Raw genomic sequence first — 18422 nt, forward strand, 5'->3', positions numbered from 1 at the left:
TGGAGATGGATGGGATTTGCAGCACAAGAAAGCAAAACAGATCCTGCGGATGCGCAGCAGGGAGCGGAGCCAGCGGCCCCAGCACAGGGCAGGGAGAAGGAGCTGTTTGGGCAGGGAAATTGTGGATGAGGAGGGAGGGGAGCAGCAAGCTTAGCTGCAGGTCCTGCTGTAAGTAACTTTAGAACAAGTGGGAGGTTCCAATGTGTGTAAAGTGATGTTTTGTTGCTAAAAAGACCTGATTGATTCCACTGCCTGTATTTGTGTTGTCTAAACACTCCCTAGTGTAGAATGTCTTTTGCTTTAAAAACCACACCATCACGTTATATTGTGATTTCCCTGAGTAACTCTGCTTTAAATAAACCCAGGATATCCCTTTTATTCTTCTTTGGTACTGGAAATAGCCCAGATTTGAGTGAGAAGGAGTAGTTGTAGGAGAGACCTATGAAGAAACCAAGGTGCCGGGGTTAGGGAAGTGCCAAGAGACAGGAAATGATCCTGCTTTGGGATGCCCGAGCTTCTGAAGGCAAACAGTGGAGATGGGTTTTAACTGGGCAGCTGATTTTCTGCTTGAGGATTGATAGACAATGACCAGGAGCACTTGGCAGGGGACAGAAGCCAGAGAAAATATGGGAGAGCAAAACTGGTGACATAGAAATGGTCAGAATCAGCAGATTTAGCTCTGTCTCTATTATAGAGTATAAAAATTTTGGGTATCCATTCAGGATAAGAGAGAAAATAAACCTTGTTGTGATAACTGCAGAAAGAAGATGTAATAATTATGTAATTAACCAAACAAAATACATCTAGGGAAAATCTGTGTGCTGCATTTAGCTGTTAGCTTAAATTGATGGATTTGGCTTCAAATTTTTGTTTGAGATGCTTAATCACTTAAAGGAGGAACATTTCATATTAAAAAGACATTTTTGTGTTAGTAATGAAAGAAACCATCATCATATCTCCATTAAGTTTTATTTAAAATATTTGTTCATTTTTCCATCATATGGGATTGAAACTTTGCAAGTGAAATTAATAATGGGCATATGTCTTCAAAGTGCTTATTTATTGGGTCTTTTTGGCACTTTAGCTAAACTGTTTTTCTAGAGCTTGTGTCTTGCCTTTCTCTGCCCTTTGAAGGGCCGTGAAAGGGGGGAGAGGCAGAAGAACTCCTGATGTTTTCATGTGATGGCACTGAGGACACACCGTTCCTTCTCCATACCATGGCAGCTTCTCCTGCTGTCAAACTGTGTGTTAAACCAGCCTCACAAATGATCTTCTCCTTTTTCCTTTCCAGAATGAAATCAATGAGGTTCCTTTTTTCGATGTGCAGCTGCCTTATGAGCTGGCACTGAAGATATTCCGGTACCTGGGCAAGGCTGAGCTGGGAAGGTGTGCTCAGGTAGGTGCTGCTGGCAGTTTGCTGCTCTGATACCACTTAAAACTGGCAGAAATAGTGAAAAAACAGGCAACTCAATGAAGGGAAGTGAGTGGTAGCCCAGGGAACTCAGCTTTTTGTGCTTTCACTTACAGGAGACAGTTCCAAAGCTGAGTATTGAAAATGTAATGGTACATGAGCTGGATTTACTTGAGCAGAGATAAATGAAACATCTGTGCTTTGGGCAGCAGCAAAGCTTTAAAATTGAAAAGAAATAGTGCAAAGATATTTTGATCAAGATATTTTGAATGTTTTTAGAAGCATTTTTGATTCAGGTGAGTGTATTGCAGTGTTTAGAACTTGGCACTTGGCAGTGCTAAGCAAGAGCTGCCCCTCCCACTTTCCAGCCTGAGATTGAACCACAGACCTTGGAGTAGTATCTTTTTGTCTGGAGTATTTCCATGTGAGGCTAAATTCTGAAATGACCCTGATTTGCTCCCCCCAGCCCTGCAGGGGGTTTATATTTTTTTTTTTTCTGATACTTTCAGATGATGCTGTCAGCAGGGTGTACTCAGGCATGGTCCATAACTTAAGTGTAGTTGTAAACTGCCTGTCTCTTCCAGAACTTTACTAACTCTCACCTCACTTTCACCTCATTCTGCTTAGGGTTGTTCAGCCCACACTGTTGGGCTTCTTTATTTCCTTTCTTCACACACTGAATGATGAACCTCCTCCCTGAATGATTCTTCAAACTTAATTGGCAAGTGCTGATTACCCTGTGAAATCAAGCAGAATATTGTGGATATAATTCCAGCTTCTCCTATGGCCACTATTCAGGGTTCCAGGCTGGTGTTCATTAACTCTTATATACAAAGCACCTCTTGCAACTTCACAAAAATCCAACCAAAACTATTCTTTGTGTTACAAACGGTCTAGGGCATGGTTTGAGTGCAAGAGAAAAATGTTAATGTGTGAAAACTGAGAAGTGACAGACAGAGTCTGCTGAGGGTGGTAAACTAAACTCAAATATTCTGCAAATGGCCCAGGCTTTGAAAGGAAATTGGGCTTTTAATGTTCAGTATGAGCTTGTTGTAGTGTTAAATAGCTACAAGTGGTTATTGCTTGAATCTTTGACTTGCTAATGCCTTTTAGGAGCAGGGACTGTTTAAAGAAAATTAATTCCTCCTGCAGGGCTGCTCTTGCAGAGGGGAGAATTCTCTAGGATTATTTCTTGATGCTGTCCAGGACTGGGAAGCTTTCAGATATGCTCAGGTTTCTGTCCCTTGGGGTAGAGATATGCCATCAGTAAAGGCCACAGCCCATGGCATGGAACAGGGTTGCATTTTTGAAGTGGATTAGTTTAAGGTTATTCTTTGACTCTCTTTTCCCCCCCTCCTTAGGCATGATCAGTTTACCTCATGGCATAGTGCAAGGATTGGCTGCTGTGGGGCTGCACCGGATTTCTCTCCCCTTCACTTTGATTTTCAGCTCGAACCTGTTCTCATAAGATGTATTTTAACACAGACAATTTTCCACATTTCTTATTCTCCTCTTCCCAAGTCACTGTTCCTTTGTGGCAGCTGACAGGTAGCTGAGCAAGTGCCCAGTGTTTTACAGGGCTTTCCCAATCAGATGAATATCCAGTGCAGAGCTGGCTTCTTTTTAAGTGTTCAAATAAAAAGCAGAGCCATAAAAATAAATAGCATTTTCATTTTTCTCTTGGTGGTTTTGTTTTTGAAGGGGGGGAGCCCTCTTCTGTTCCGTGGAAAACCCTGCTGCTTTATGGTATTATCCCAGAAAGGATTTTTTTTATTAAGGTGCCTTGGGATTTCAGTGAAATTGGGCCAGTTGGTGGAATTGGCATCATGATCCATGTGAGTGCCTTTGGAGAAAACCTGTTTGCTTAGTTCTTTATGCCAAATTGGTAACCAGCTAACAGGAAAGGAGCCTGACTGCAGAGCCTCTCTGAGATTTAATCACACCACAGACTGTCTGGAGAACTTCAATTTCACCTTGATATTTCCCTTTCCTTCGCTCCCCCACAGCTTTTCTTTGATTTTTGGAATTAGAACTGTAAACCACAACCTGTCTGTGTGGCTCTGGAAACACAAAAGCCTGTAAATAACTGTCCTCAGTGCCTGAGCTCTGCTGGAGCTGCAGTAGTGGGGTAACATTCAGTAGCATCCTCCAGACTGGTCCCTGTTGATATCCCACATTTGGAATTCAAGGAAAAAACTATCCAGGGCTTCATGTAGCACAGAGCAGGCCAGAGTAATGCAGAATTTTGCCCTCTGAGTGCTTTTTGATGGTGTTCTGACCACTGGCAGAAATATCTGTACCATGAGTGGCTCTCCTGTGACTGTGAGCAGGTTTGGTAGCAGTCACTCCTTCCCCCTGGTCAGGATGTTCAAGGAAAGGAGAAACAATCCCTTGGGACACCACAAATGTGACAAACTGAAATGTCCTTGTGTGATCAGGGGCTGATACTGTAGATACATTAATTTTACCATGGCCTGGGGACCTGGCCTTTATTGTTCAGCTTGGTGATGAGGGGATGTGTTTGAATTCAGCAGCACTGACAGTTTTGTTTCTGAACAGATCAGTGGGAAATTCCCTTGACCTGTTAGGTTTTCATCTTAGAGAAGGTTTAGAAGTGTTTACCAACACAGGAATTGTGTATGTATCTAGGGCAAGGGAGACTGTTTCTAGGAATTTAGGGATGAATTGTCGTGCATAAATCAAGAATTTCAGCTGCTTGCCTCCAGGGCTGCTGGGATTGTCAAGCTGTTGAGGCTTTAGTGTTTATACATTTACAAAAAGAAAATTGAATGTGGTTTTTTGAGCATGGTTTTGCATCAAGGTTGTTTATGGGCAAAAACCATCATCCATCCTCCTTGTGATTCCCAGAGAGAGCAGAGAAATGGATGGATAAGGATATCCCTGCCCTGGGCTGAGCCCCCAGCAGGGGCAGCAGGAAGGGAGGGGGGATTCTTTCCCTCTGCCCCACTCAGGTGAGACCCCACCTGCAGAGCTGCCCCTGGCTGGGAGGTGCCCAACATGAGAAGGACCTGGAGCAGCTGGAGTGAGAGCAGAGGAGGAGCTGCTCCAAGGGCTGGAGCCCCTCTGCTCTGGAGCCAGGCTGGGAGGGCTGGGGGTGCACACCTGGAGAGGAGAAGGCTCCAGGGACACCTCGGAGCCCCTTCCAGGGCCTAAAGGGACTCCAGGAGAGCTGGAGAGGGACTGGGGACAAGGGATGGAGGGACAGGACACAGGGAATGATTTCCCACTGCCAGAGGGCAGGGATGGATGGGATATTGGGAAGAAATTGCTCCCTGGCTGGGTGGGCAGGGGCTGGGATGGAATTCCCAGAGCAGCTGTAGCTGTCCCTGGATCCCTGGAAGTGTTCCAGCCAGGTTGGAGCAGCCTGGAACAGTGGAAAGTGTCCCTGCCATGGCAGGGGTGGCACTGGGTGGTCTTTCAGGTCCCTTCCAGCCCAAACCATTTTGTGCTCAGGGCTGTGAACAGAAAAGATGAGCAGCTTCCATCAGAATGGCTTTGGATTAAACACTTGGCACTATTTTTTGTACTGAGCTCAAAGTCCAGCTAGTTCTAATTGAGGCCCCTGGTCTCAGCAAATGAGCCTTGACTCTGCCTTTGTGTGTCTGGGGAAGAAAATAAACCTAGTGAAATAAAAACCATTATCAGATGCAGAGGGATGAATAAACCTTCATTAGGATTTGAGCCAGTTGATTTAGATGGGATTAGAAGAAATTTTGGATTTGATGGAAGAGGTGGGGTTTTTTAGGGGAAAAAATATCCCCCAGAGGCAAAACCAAATAGCAAAGCCTATGTCAGCAAAAGCCTTTGAAGTCCTTCAGAACATTATTACTTGCTGAACTATAAAATATAAAACTGTCCCTGTGTGGAGCTCAGGGGAACCCAAACTTTCTTTGCTGAGAACAGTTGTAAAAAGATAATAGGAACACTGAAGACAAAATTAAATTCAGGACTCCAAATCTATAAACAAGTCTGTAAGATGTTGTCATTGATCCTTGCAGGAGTTTTTGTGCAGTTTAGGTTTGGAAACAGTTTTAACAAGAGCTTTGCACATCTCAGCTCCTCTCCAGCACCCAGCATTTGGGTGCATGTAAATAAAGCCATAATGCCCTGGCTTTTGGGGCCTCACCTGAAACTCCAAGTCAAGTAGATCTAATAAAGCTGACTTGAAGCCAATGGCTGGTTTTAATGCTGCAGCTCACAGTGGTGCTGTAAAGTGAAATGCTTGAGACTCTTTATTAGTGATTTCGTGCAGCTGAGCCTCGCTCAGTGGGGTTTTACAAGGGATTGGCATGCGAGTTTGGGGCTGTAAGAAAAGGCTGGGTTAGGGACTCTTTGGAAATTCAGGCTTGTAAAGCAGCAGGGTTTGCTGTAATTTGATTGAAAAAAAATCAGGAGAGGATAGGATCTTTATTCCCCCTGAAAGTTGAAAAGGCAGTTGAAATTTTATGTAGCTCCCCCCACTTTTCTTTTGTTTTACTGTCTTTATAAAATGCTTTTAAGACCTTGAAACTTGAAAGGTCTGTGCAATATTGTCTGTTTTGGCAGACTGAAAGGTGTGTGTTTATTTTTGATTTTTCTTTTGGAAAGCAAGGCAAAAGCTGGCCTGGTTTGGCTGTGCTTCCCTGTGCGTGTGCTCAGCCTGTCCCTGTCAGGAAAATGTGCTGCTGTTTGGGGAGGGGGCAGAGGTTCTGCCTGGGGAGCTGCACTCCTGCACCACAGCTGCTCTTTTGGTGTGTCAGCACAAAGCTGCTTTGGGGTTGGGTTTTTTTTTTTGTATTTTTGGAGCAATCACACAGATATTTATCCTACTTTCAAATCAAATTGAGAGCAAATTCCTGATAGTTTGGATTTGGGATTGCCTCTTTTTGGTGCTTTTGAAGTTGCTGAGTGTGTCCCTCTAGGGACAGGAGCACTCAGCACTTTGATTCTGGGGTGATGTGTGTTGCTGGAGAAGCCTCAGTGCTGGTTCTGTCATTTCAGGGCATTGTTCTTGCCCTGTGCAGGTTGTTTCCTTTGTCAGAGAATGGAAGGGGATTATTGAGTTCTCTGGGTGATTAAGAACATTCATTTTGCTGCATTTGGATATTCCTGTTTGAGCACTGCTCTTCTCTGTAGGTCTCAAATCTTAAAAACACTTGCAGGTTACTCAGATCACCCCTTCTTTCATCATATTAAACATTTTTTGAGTGTGTGACTATGGAAAAAATGGCAAATAAAGATAAAGAGGTGGTCCTGGGAGAGTTTGTGTCCATGGGAGGCTTGGATTCTTGGCATAATCTGGGGACTGAAATGAACATTAGATGCTTAATTGTAACTTAGTGAAAATTATGTCAGTCTCAGAAAGTTCTTTTAATCTTTTTAGAAACAGAGCACAATTGATTGCTGCTTTCACCAGTCGTGGCTTTCATTGGTTACATCTGTTTTTTTAAATTAAGAATTACAGAGGGGAAAAAAAAGCTACTTAAGTTGGCTCTTACCTCTTGAATCTTTAATTCTGAGCCCACAATTGATTGTGATGAAGTTGTTCTCTCTGTAATGGGCAGCAACTTGAGGCTGCTTGAAAAACTTAATAATTCATTCCTATTTATGCATACTGTAATACAATAGGTTATAAATCACTGATGTCATACCCCTAATCAGGCATTGTCAGTGGGACTTCGGAGATATGGTGCTGTGATCTGAGAGGGTTTCTTAGCTACAAATATGAAAATAAATTCATATTTTTGCTCTAAGCTCACAATTCTCTCTTAATTGTTTTCTTGCTGCTTTTCCTGTCAAAATTTTCCAGTCACTGATATTTCAGGTTGACAGTGTGTCCACGTTATGTGGAGTTTTAGTGGAGTATAAATTCAGTTATTTCCTGAAGAACCCACAGAAAACAAGCCTTTTGTTAAAGGCCTGGGGTTTATACTCAGGTGTATAAAGAGTTAACAAATATATTTAAGTAAGACTTTCATCTTAGTACAGGCCTGTATTAATTTCTATGTTTTGATTTCAGGTACTACTTAGTATTTCATATTAAATTTAATTTTTCCTTATTCATTTATGAGAGATCCATATATAAACATTGATTTCCAGGTCAGCAGGACGTGGAAAATCCTTGCAGAAGATGAAGTGTTGTGGTACCGGCTGTGCCAGGAGGAGGGATACCTGTTGGACAGGAGCATCTCCGACCATTCCTGCTGGAAGCTCGCCCTCAAAAACTGCAGAGCCAGGGAGCACATGCTGAAAACCAACTGGAAGGTGAGAGGGAATTTCTTTAGAGGGATCCAGGTGCTGGGGAAAAATGGGAACCTGCTTTGAGCAAGGGGGAGAGGGGAGGTGGTGTTGTGTTTTGCAGCTCCTCTTTTCCAGCTGAAAGCTGCTGGGAGGTTTTTGGGCTGGATGTGTCTTCTCTCAGCAGCAGTAGCAAAGCTGGGAGTTTCCCAGCAGCAGATTTTGGTGGCTGAAGGAATGGGAACACCAACCCCTGTGTCCTCTCTGCAGAACCGCGTGGGTGCCGTGAGCCAGCTGCGCTACGAGCCCGGCCGGGTCCTGTGCGACGTCCACTGCTGCGACGGGGTGGTCATGGCTGGGTGAGCACCGGGCTGGGCAGTGCCCACTGCCCCTGCAACACAGTCTGTAGTGCCCAGCCCACCTTTCACAGAGAGTGCAGTGCCCACTGCACCTTTATTGGGTGTGTAATGTCCACTGCACCTTTATAGGGTGTGTAGTGCCCACTGCACCTTTATAGGGTGTGTAGTGACCACTGCACCTTTATAGGGTGTGTAGTGACCAATCCATCTTTCACAGGGAGTGTAGTGCCCACTCCATCTTCTGTAGGTTGTGTAATGTCCATTCCATCTTTATAGGGTGTGTAATGCCCACTCCATCTTTCACAGGGTGTGTAATGCCCACTCCATCTTCTGTAGGGTGTGTAATGCCCACTGCACCTTTTACAGGGTGTGTAATGCCCCCTCCATCTTCTCTAGTGTGTACTGCTCATTTTATCTTCACCAGAGTGTGAACACAGCAGCATGTAAAGCTTGCTCCATCCTTACCAGGCTGTGTAATACTCACTCCACCTCTACCAGGCTGTGTAATGCCCACTCCATCTTTACCAGTCTGTATAAGGCTCACTCCACCTTCACCTTTAAAAATCTCAGGTGCTTCTTTTAATAAATGCAAAAGCAACAGCTGTTTGAAGCATGAGAATGGATTCACCTGCAGCTCCTGAGGCAGGCTGTCCTTAAGTGGTTGATAAGGATGTTTATCTACAATTTACCTCAGCAGATTTTTTATGGAAAATTTTTATGGAACTATTCAAAAGTTATCTAATGTACGAGTAGTTCCTGTAAAAACTCAGGTGCTTTCTGATGAACTCCATCTGTTGTTTTGCTGTGGAAGCACCCAGAATGCATTAAACATTTTACACATCTACTGAAAAAAAAAATCTCCTTTTCAATGTTTTTTTCCATAAGAATCTCTTAATCACAAGGATATCTTGTCATGGCACAAAAATAACTTTAGAAGGACTGTTACTTTTCTGCATTCTTAAAAGACAACCTGGGAGGAAAATTACCCACTCAGAATAGATAAAGTTCTCTTTCCCTGATAGAGAAGTTTTCTGGACCTTGGTTTAATGTTAGCTATTCACGTGGTTTATGCTCTTAAATACAGTTTTAAGAGCCTCAGAAATTTTTAGAAGAAGTTACAGTGATTCAGTGTTCTGTTTGGATTACACAGGTTCAGTAATTAGTAATCACATGACTAAATAAAATGATGATATTCTGGGGAGCTGGGACATTGTCCTTGACATACCAGAGTTCAATGTTTTATGGTGGCACTGCATGTTAATGGTGTGGGATTAGAGAAAACTGCTTTTAAAGTGCTTTAAAATTCACAGACTGGTTATCAGAAAGATGCCTGGAAAACTCTTAATTTCATGGAAGTGCTTTTGAATGCTCTTGGACAACTGAGAGCAGGACTCTAAACTATCAGACAGCAAGCCCAGTTGTCTCCATGCTGCTGCCAAAACCTCCAGCTCTTCTTTTCCTTCATTTTCTCCATTGTATTTATATCCAAACATGCAGTAGATAGGAGTTATGCAGATTAAACTACATTTTTGAAGTGTTAATAAACAAAGGTTATGAATCCTGCATATTAAACTCAAATAGTCCATATTTTGGCTTGGTGTGTTACAGAAGTTGGGTTCTGACAGTTGCACACACTCTTTTCATGTTGGTTCTCCAGTTCCTCCAGTATCTCCTGATTCTCTTGGTGAATTTACATCAGGGGTGTGGTACAATTAAATATTTCAGGTTCTTGAAAATAGGTGAGCAGGTAAGAGACCACTGAGGGAAATCTACATGTGTGTATCCTTTAGAAAAAGTGATGTTCACTTAAGTGGCTTTCCAGTCATTCCTCTGAAAAATAAATTACCTCATTATGAAGTTGTCAGCATGTATTTGATAAAACAACATGAGGAAATTAGAATTCAGCTGTTTGAATTTATCTGGTTAGTAAAGGAAAAGTTTATAGAGTATTAGAACACAAAAATTATGTTATGTCCTTTGCTGCTTACTGCTTGTCCTTCACTCTGCTTTGTCTCTTAATTTGGTAAATGGTAAATATCAAACAAGGGAGATTTCAAGTTTTAAGTAAAACTTCCAAGGGCATCAGCAAATTGTGCAGGGAAGTACTTTATGTGCATTTGGTAAGTATTTAGGATATCAAGGAATTTGTTGGGGTTTTGTTGTTTGCTGTGTTTTTATTTTTTAAATCCAACCATAACCCTTCCCTGTCTCTCCCAGGTTATAAAATTGTACTTAATGGCATTGTGCTTTCAAATTTGTCATAAAAGTGTAATGAATCTGGTGATCAATAGCAAACTGTTGCATTCTTTCAGTACAGAAGAAGTAATTTAATAGCTGAGGTTTACAAAGTCAATTCTCCTCTCAATATAAATATCAATTATCTGTTACATTTAATGATTCTCTCTCCCATTTCACAAACACTTGTGTGCTCAGCTTTGCAGGGGAATAATCAGTGATTACAGAGGGACCTGTGCATCTGAGCTAAGCTGGTGTGTGAGTTTGCAAAGCCTGGTGCTGCTCATCCAGAACTGTGAGGCATTTCCCAAGGTTTTTCTATCCCGTGGGACATCACCTTTCTTCTGTCTCAGGTTGCTGCACTGGATGCTCAGGGCTGCTCAGTTTTTAGCAGGTTCTTTGATCAGAATTCCCTCAGCCACTCCTGATGCTCCAGCCCCTCAAGCTGCAGAGCTGGACAGAGGATTGGAGGTGCCCCAGGAGTGCCTGGTGCTTTGCCCTGGGACAGCCCAGGTGCCCTTGGCCTTCTGGCACACCTGGGCACACCTGGGCTGGTGAGCAGCTGCTGTCACCAGCACCCCCAGAGCCTTGTCCACCTTGTGCAGCCACTCCTCCCCAGGCCTTCAGCGTTCCCTGGGGTGGTGGTGGCAGGGTAGGACACAGCACTTTGCCTTTGGGATGTTCTGTTCCAGAATTTTGCCTGGCACTGAGGCCAGGCTGACAGGCCAGCATTTCCCTGGATCTTCCATCCAGCCCAGCATTTCCCTGGATCTTCCTTCCAGCCCAGCATTTCATTTCCCTGGATCTTCCATCCAGCCCAGCATTTCCCTGGATCTTCCTTCCAGCCCAGCATTTCATTTCCCTGGATCTTCCATCCAGCCCAGCATTTCCCTGGATCTTCCATCCAGCCCAGCATTTCCCTGGATCTTCCTTCCAGCCCAGCATTTCCCTGGATCTTCCTTCCAGCCCAGCATTTCCCTGGATCTTCCATCCAGGCCAGCATTTCCCTGGATCTTCCATCCAGCCCAGCATTTCCCTGGATCTTCCTTCCAGCCCAGCATTTCCCTGGATCTTCCATCCAGCCCAGCATTTCCCTGGATCTTCCATCCAGCCCAGCTCTTAGATGGGAATCACAATAGCTGGCTTCAGTCTCTGGGTAAGGAGGGTCCAGGACCTCCCTGCTGGGAAGGGTTGGGAAGTGTCTGGGTGAGCTCTGCCCTGCTCCCTCAGCACCCTGGGGTGGATCCCATCCCACCCCATGGAATTGTGTGTCCCAAGTGCTGCAGCAGGATGCCAACCTTTTCTCCTTGGATCACGGGGGCTTCATTCTGCTCCCTGTCCCTGTTTTCCAGCCTGGGTACCCTGAGGACAATTCCGTCAGCCTTTTCCTCATCTTTTGTCACTGTTTCTCCCTGATCCATTAAAGATGGAGATTCTCCTTGGCAATCCTTTTGTTGCTGAATCTTTAATTCTCTTTTTGGCAGCAGCCAGATTAAGTTCTGAGGGGAGTTTTGGTTGGAGAGAGCAGGAGTGCTGGGGTTGGTGTGTTTGGGAATCTCAGAGCAAGCCTGGAATCACTGATTGATTTGAACCTGTGCTGTGCTAGGTGTGATCTTGTCACCCTCACTGTCCTGCTTCATCTGCTGCAAAGGATCATTTTTAGTTTAGTTGCTGTAGAGCTTTTTAATCTTCCTGAAAGGGAATTTATACAGGTTGTGGGCAGAGCGACTTAAGCCAGCAGCTGCAGATGTGATTTATAGAGGCACAGTTTGGTTCAGGAGCAACTCTTTATTAATCTGTGAAGGAAGCAAAGGTACACTACACAGAGAAGTGCCCCTGTTCCATGCACTCTCCACTTTCCCCACGCTGCTGCCCAGGCTGAAGCCAGGAGATGGCAGAATATCAAGGATTGATTAAGTGCAACCTGAGCTGGGAGCTGAAGGTGGCTGCGAGCAGCTCCCCTTTGTGCTGCCTGACATCAGATAATTCAATCTGGCCTGCACGCAGAGCTTCTTGTGTTTGTCATTAAAATTTCATCCCGGTGGTTACGAGGCTTGTTTTCTGGGTCAGCCCCTGAATCCCTTTTCATTTGAGCCAGTGGTGTTTGTGGTTACCTCACTCCCAATCAATGTTGTATTCGCCAGCCTTTCTACAGTTACACGTCTCGAAGGATCTTCTCTAGAGGGATGATGTTCTCCCCCTCATCCTCCACTCAAATGGAGTTTCAGCCCTAAGTCAGAGCTTACTTAAAGCAATTATGTAGCTGCTTGCTTGGCTTTTAGAAATTCCTACTGGTGATGAGGCTGGCTCACTAATGCTGTCATTTACTGTGCAGAATGCCTGGATTGCTTCACTTTCTCATACTAAAATCTGGATTTATCTGGGTTTTTATTTAAGCAAATGCATGTTCAGACAGTAAAATTGCTACTTTCTTGCTACTTTGTTTTTTTTTTTTTGGCAGCATGGTCAGAAGTTGTGTCCTCCTGGCCAGAGTGATCTCAGAACATGCATCTGGTCCTTGTTTGACCTTGTCACTCCAGAGGATCCCGTGGTGTGACATGCCCATGGCACGTTGTGGGGCTGTTGCTGCCTGACTGGCTCTGAAATACTCACCTGTGGCTGTTCTTGAGCCCTGTGGTGAACTTGCCTTGTGCTGGTGGTGCCCACCTCACCTCAGGCTCACCCCTGAAACCACACCAAGTGGGCTTGGATGTGTTCATTTTTTAATGCTTGCTGGAAAAGCACTGTGGCTTCACTGCTGCTGCTGCTGGTGGTTCTGAAAATAAACAGAGGAGGCCCAGAGTCACACCACCCTTCCCAAGACCCAGAACTATAAAGTATCATCTTTTCCTTCCTTCTTCAGTTTTCCATGACTGAGTGGTGGCCTGTTAGTGAAGAGCTTGGCCACAAACCGATTTAGCAGATGCTCTGAGGAGTCCCTGCACCCCTTACAGACTGGGAAATCAGCCCTGGGTTCTCTTGAAATTTTAATTTCAGATGTTTTCCTCCTTCCCCACTAAGTACTGGCAGCTTTCCTTGAGATTTAAGGAGTTAGGGCTGGTGATATTCATCTGCTGATTGCTTTGATAAACCAACAGTTTCACATTTCCTCCCTTTTCAGGGTGGAGCACTGGTGGTGTTTCCCCCAGTGATGCTTGATAAAGGCAATGAGAAGCAAAGGAAGAACTTCCTGAATATCCTGTGTGGTTCATTAGGGGAATCTGGACATTTGTTTCTCATGCTGACATCCTAAATGCTGAAATGCTTTTATAGAGTTGTCTTCATTCTGCTGAGTCTTGTGGGGGAACTCACAAACAATTTGGGCCTTTCAGTTTAAGTCGTTTTGAGCAACATCTACACACAAGTAGCTGCTTCTTTGTTCTCTTCCATCACCTCCCACTCCACTCTGCTCAAAGGTGACCTGCAAATGACTTTTTAGGGTTTGCCACTCTCTTTAGTTTCATAATGATGTGTGAAACTAGCCCGAAAGGCTTGGAAAAGCTTTCCTGCACTTCTTAAAACTTCATGTCAGCTCTCATCTAATTTGGATTTTTTTGCTATAGGGCTTGTGGGTTATTCTCAAGGTATTTATTATTAGCTCTTGCATCTTAATTCACTGTGCAGACCTGAGGAAACCAAAGTATTAATTAGTAATGAAAATGAATCAAAGTTAACAAACTGAACACTTCCAACAGCCTGGATAAACCCCTGCCTTGTTTAATTGCCTAAATTTCACATGGATGATGGCACAACTTTCATAGGTTTCTCCTGCCCCTCCCGGTGACTTTGAGCCAAGATGTCAAACAGCAGAAGGTAAAAATAATTGCTTTTTTCTTCAACCTTCCCCAAACCTTTTGTGCTCTCTTCACTCATTCTCATCATTGTTAAGGAGCAGTGTCAGGGCTCCTCTTTTCACCCTGAGGAGGCTGAACACCAGAATGACATCATGAGTTCAGAGGGGTCGGGTGACAGATGACCACGGGGCTTAGGTAAGGTTGTGTTAGTGACAGCCAAGTTGGCTTTTCTGTCAGCTCCTGAAAAAAGCCTTTCAGGTGAAACCAAGACTAGAAGCCTGATCTGAGTCTTTGTGGAAGCTGCTTTTGCAGCCTGCCTGGCCCTGGAGCTCTTGCTTTACCTGTGGGTTTTGCAGCTGCAGGGGTGTGCTCAGTGATGCCTTCAGTGTTCTCAAGCACAGGCAGTCATTTTGAGTTTATAAATCCTGGTTTTCTACCAAGGCCAGACAAACCCATCCTTCTTTCTACTAAACTTCTTGAAGATTTCATTTTTGCTCTTTGGGCTGCTCACCATCAGTGCCTGGAGTTGAGCTGATGCCTCTCCTCTCTGCTGCTTGCAGCGTGTTGCAGTTTGTGTTCCTTCCAGAGAGCAAACAGATCAATTTCCAGCATCCTCCAGTGGTGTTTTCTCCCCTCTGTCTGCAACTGGAGCCACTGTTTATCTGTGGTTTGTCCTTTGTGACATAATAGGGCTGATAGAGCAGAGCCTTCCCAAATTGCATCATAATTCCTCCGGAATTCTTATGGAAAAGAGATTTTTTATTCTCCTCTACCCACAGTAGTTTGTTTCCTTGATAGAGCAGCTGCTTTAATTAATGGGCCTGAGCTGATGCAAGGCACTGGAACCTTGAGCTAAAGGATGGGAGGTTTTTTTGCCTTAAAAATCAAATTACTAGAAACAATTTGGCTTTTTCTAATTGCTGCTTTTATAAATGTTCATTAAAATGTTTTCCTTACAGTACAACCCTTTGGCTTGTTTCTATTCCCTTGCTATGACATTTGCATGCACTTAATATAGAAGGTGAGGCAGAAGCAGTGAGGATGGTGAAATGTTAATTTTGTTACAGATAACAGTGCTAAGCTGCAGAGCTACACACTCCAGCAGCTTAACCCACTTTCTCGAGGGATGATTTCCTAAATAAAGCCCTAAAAATGAAGGTAGAAGCTCTCAGCAGCTCCATTTCTGTGAGGGGTCCACAGATGGACGTGGGTTGGTAGATTGGGAAGTCTGGTTTCCAGCAGAAGAGTTTGGGAACTGATCATGAGGATGCTCAGAATGGATTTCCTACATGGCTAAATCTAAAAGTGCTTCCAGATCCATTTTGGGACACATTAGTCACATTTTTCATAGCTGGACTCATATATATAAAGCAGCCCAAAAGAACATTTGGATGAAATCAGGGAGATTAATTTTCTGCTCTACATTCTTCTACCAGCATTAGGATTGTTTCAGACTCTGGTTTTGGTTTACCCCCATCTGTTTTCCCTTGTGTTTTATGGTGTAGCTTTCTGCTATGTAATAGAAAATCTTCTCTTCCCTGTTCCATTTGTGTTTTATTTTTGGCCATTGTGTTCTATTTATATTCCTTTCTGCCATGTGAAGTAGCTCTTTCCTGCTACCATTAGTTTTTCCTGAATCCTTTCCTTAAGGAATCCCTCAGCCAAGCTACCTGTTGGTTAGAGTTGGCAAAATCATCCAAATACCTAGGAATGAGAATGGAGGGAGAATTGGGAACTTTGACCTCTCCCAGTCTTTGAGGCACCTCACCCCAGTCCATCATTCATGCCTCACTTCAGAGGAGTACAAAGAAGGTGCTAGAATGCCTTTAATTGCAGGATTTTTAATTGTGATTGAGGTGTCTCCCAGCGTGGTTCTGATGAAGAGGTGTTTTGAAATGGGACATTGAGTTAGCACTGTCTCACGTGAGCCTTGGAGAGAAGATGAAGCTCAGGAGCAATTTGAACCAACTTGAAGGCGTTGGGGCTTGGGTTTGCATCTTTAATTGGGCCTTATTCTTGAGCCTGCTGAGGGGGACACTGGCTGATACCTTAATTAAACACATGAAGGACTGGAGAGTTTCTTTTGGTGGAATAAGGATGAAAGCTCTGAGGTGCTTGTTGGAGCAAGACAATGCAAAATACTCATTATTTTACTTGCTTATCAACAGGCATCCATTTAAACAGAGACTGTTACTGCAGCAAAATTCCTAGTGACTTCAATAAAATGCACTGACATTGTAAGGACTTCATAATCTTTTGAGTATTAACAGATGGTCACTGACTGCCTGAAACAAAGTTGTTGGGGGTTTTTCTTTTTTTTTGGTTTGTTGATCACCGCAGGTATCTGGAAACGGAACAGACTTTGCCTTCTGGAAATCAGACCTGACTGTGAAACAAAGGGGGTTCTTTCTCCTTCCTTTTCCTTGCTACAGACTCTTTAGAGAAAATAATGGAAAATGTAAACTGTTTTCTGGTGTGTTTTATCAGAAGTCTTTGGTGACCAGCCTGATTTGGTGTGGCAAGCCTTGCCCTGGAGGGGTGTGCTTGAGGCAGCACCACAAGTGAGTGGCACCAGCATCCTGTCTGAACAGAAACCCAGCAAGGCTCTTGTTGACCCTGTGGTTTGAAGTGAAATTCTGCAGTGCCAGCAGTACCCCAGCCATGGTGGAAAGCAGTTTGTCTTTGCTGCTGCCATGGACTGAATGAGCAGAGTCTCAACTGTTTGGAAAATATTCCTGTTAACAGTTTTTCTTTTGTGTATTTGTCAGTTTATATATTAGTTGCAGTTGTACTTTGCACAAACACTAATTAGACAGCCATCAACACTCAGGGCCAAAGGCTTACTAACAATGCAACTGTGATAGCAGTGTCTTAATTGGTTGAGTATAATTGTCATTAGGCAACCATAAAGACATCTGGGGCTCTGGAGAGAGATCAGCCTCCCCCTCCTCCTCTTCCCCAAATTTGTTCTGGCTATTGCTATCCAGCACAGTGGAGCTTTTTCAGATGAGATTCTGTGTTTTGACCAGTTTCCTGATGTTTTTCTCCTTATGAAATCGTCTGCCTCTTCAGCACCACTTCATTAGAACTGTGCCCAGCCTCCAGCTCTGCTTCCTCCCACATGTGCTCTGCACTCCACCACCTGCTTCCCAGACATTCATCGTGGGGCAGCAGCAGCAGCAGCTTTTAACCCCAGCTCCTTCTGCTTTCACTCATCTGAGAGGGCACAAGCAAAATGTTCATCTCATTAGGGCATTACTGCCAGTAAAAAGTAGTCACAATGCTTTTGGTTAGTGAGTAGGCATTTTTATTGCACATTAATTTAATTTTTCCCAGTTTTTCTATGCCATTTGCATTCCTCCTATTGTTGCTTCATTTCAGCAAGGTTTTGATGCATCTCTGTAAAGCTTAAGCTGAATCTCCAGGTTAATTTTTACAGCCAGATCCATATCTGACTGGAATTACAGAATGGGCTTGTTGAGATGTATATTTAGAAAAATACAGCTTGTCTCTTCTGCTGCTGCCTCTCATGTGTCTATACTGAAATATTCCAAAGAACAAGGGCAAAGTGGAATGTGGGTCCATCAAAGAAGCTGAGTTATTTGGGTAGAGAGGCTCTGTTGAACATCAGAGAAGGAAAAATGTGTTTGTGAGTAGAGAGAGTGTGGTGTGGATGGAAGGAATCAGGGAAGGGGTATCAGGAGAGGGGGGAATCGGCCTTGTGAACAACAGGCTTCTTGTTGTGCTCAGGAGGGCAAGACTTTGTACAGCCTTTCTAAATGAAATGAAGCAGATGTGGTCTCTAATGTGGGTTATTTTATGGTTTGGGGTTGGGTTGTTGGGTCTGCTCAGTGCAAGTGGTGTCAGGTGTTGGAGTATTTATTTACCTGCCACTGCAACAATCAGCTCATGGCACCCATCAGGGGAAAACAGCAGCAGCTGAATGCTCTTGGTGTCAGAGCAAATAGGATGTGATCATTGTCCTATTAAACAGGAAGGGAGTTCTGAGTAGGTTTGGGTGTTTTTTCACTCCAGCAGAAATCTATGTGGGCATTTCAGTGCCATCTTGGTAGAAAAATCAGTAACTGAGTGGGTTTGAAGTGCTGGGCTTGTTCTCAGGCAGGACTTGCATCTGGGGTTATTTCATTGAGTGATCCAAATGAAATTTTCAGGGCAAGATGTAAAAGTTGTGGTGAGAAATGAATAGAAATATTGAAATTATCTAGAAATAGTGCAGTGTGTTCCTCTCTCCAGCCATCTCTATTGATAGGGCCGATTTGCCAATTATCTGTAATAAAGCAGCCTTTTGATTTTTTTTACAGCAAGGCAGTGCTTTAATAGTTTAAAAGCCTTTTGTTGTGGTTACAAATTGAAAGTGTGGTGCTC

The 18422-nt window shown here is 43.9% G+C and overlaps 1 protein-coding gene and 1 long non-coding RNA gene across 2 annotated transcripts in view; both read left to right on the top strand.

Annotated features, from left to right (window-relative positions):
- The window catches only part of FBXW8 (F-box and WD repeat domain containing 8), a 51115-nt gene that overhangs the window by 1945 nt on the left and 30748 nt on the right, over positions 1-18422 (top strand). Inside the window, exons 2-4 of the mRNA XM_058851303.1 lie at positions 1292-1396; positions 7511-7675; positions 7919-8007. Of these exons, the coding sequence (XP_058707286.1) occupies positions 1292-1396; positions 7511-7675; positions 7919-8007 (359 nt within the window). The remainder of the gene's footprint in view (positions 1-1291; positions 1397-7510; positions 7676-7918; positions 8008-18422) is intronic.
- LOC131585308 (uncharacterized) lies at positions 8014-10355 on the top strand. Its single transcript, XR_009278922.1, has 2 exons — positions 8014-8254; positions 8314-10355. It is a non-coding gene; the product is annotated as an uncharacterized LOC131585308 (long non-coding RNA).

This window comes from Poecile atricapillus, chromosome 16 (assembly GCF_030490865.1).
Source record: "Poecile atricapillus isolate bPoeAtr1 chromosome 16, bPoeAtr1.hap1, whole genome shotgun sequence".
In the NCBI taxonomy this organism is placed as follows: domain Eukaryota; kingdom Metazoa; phylum Chordata; class Aves; order Passeriformes; family Paridae; genus Poecile; species Poecile atricapillus.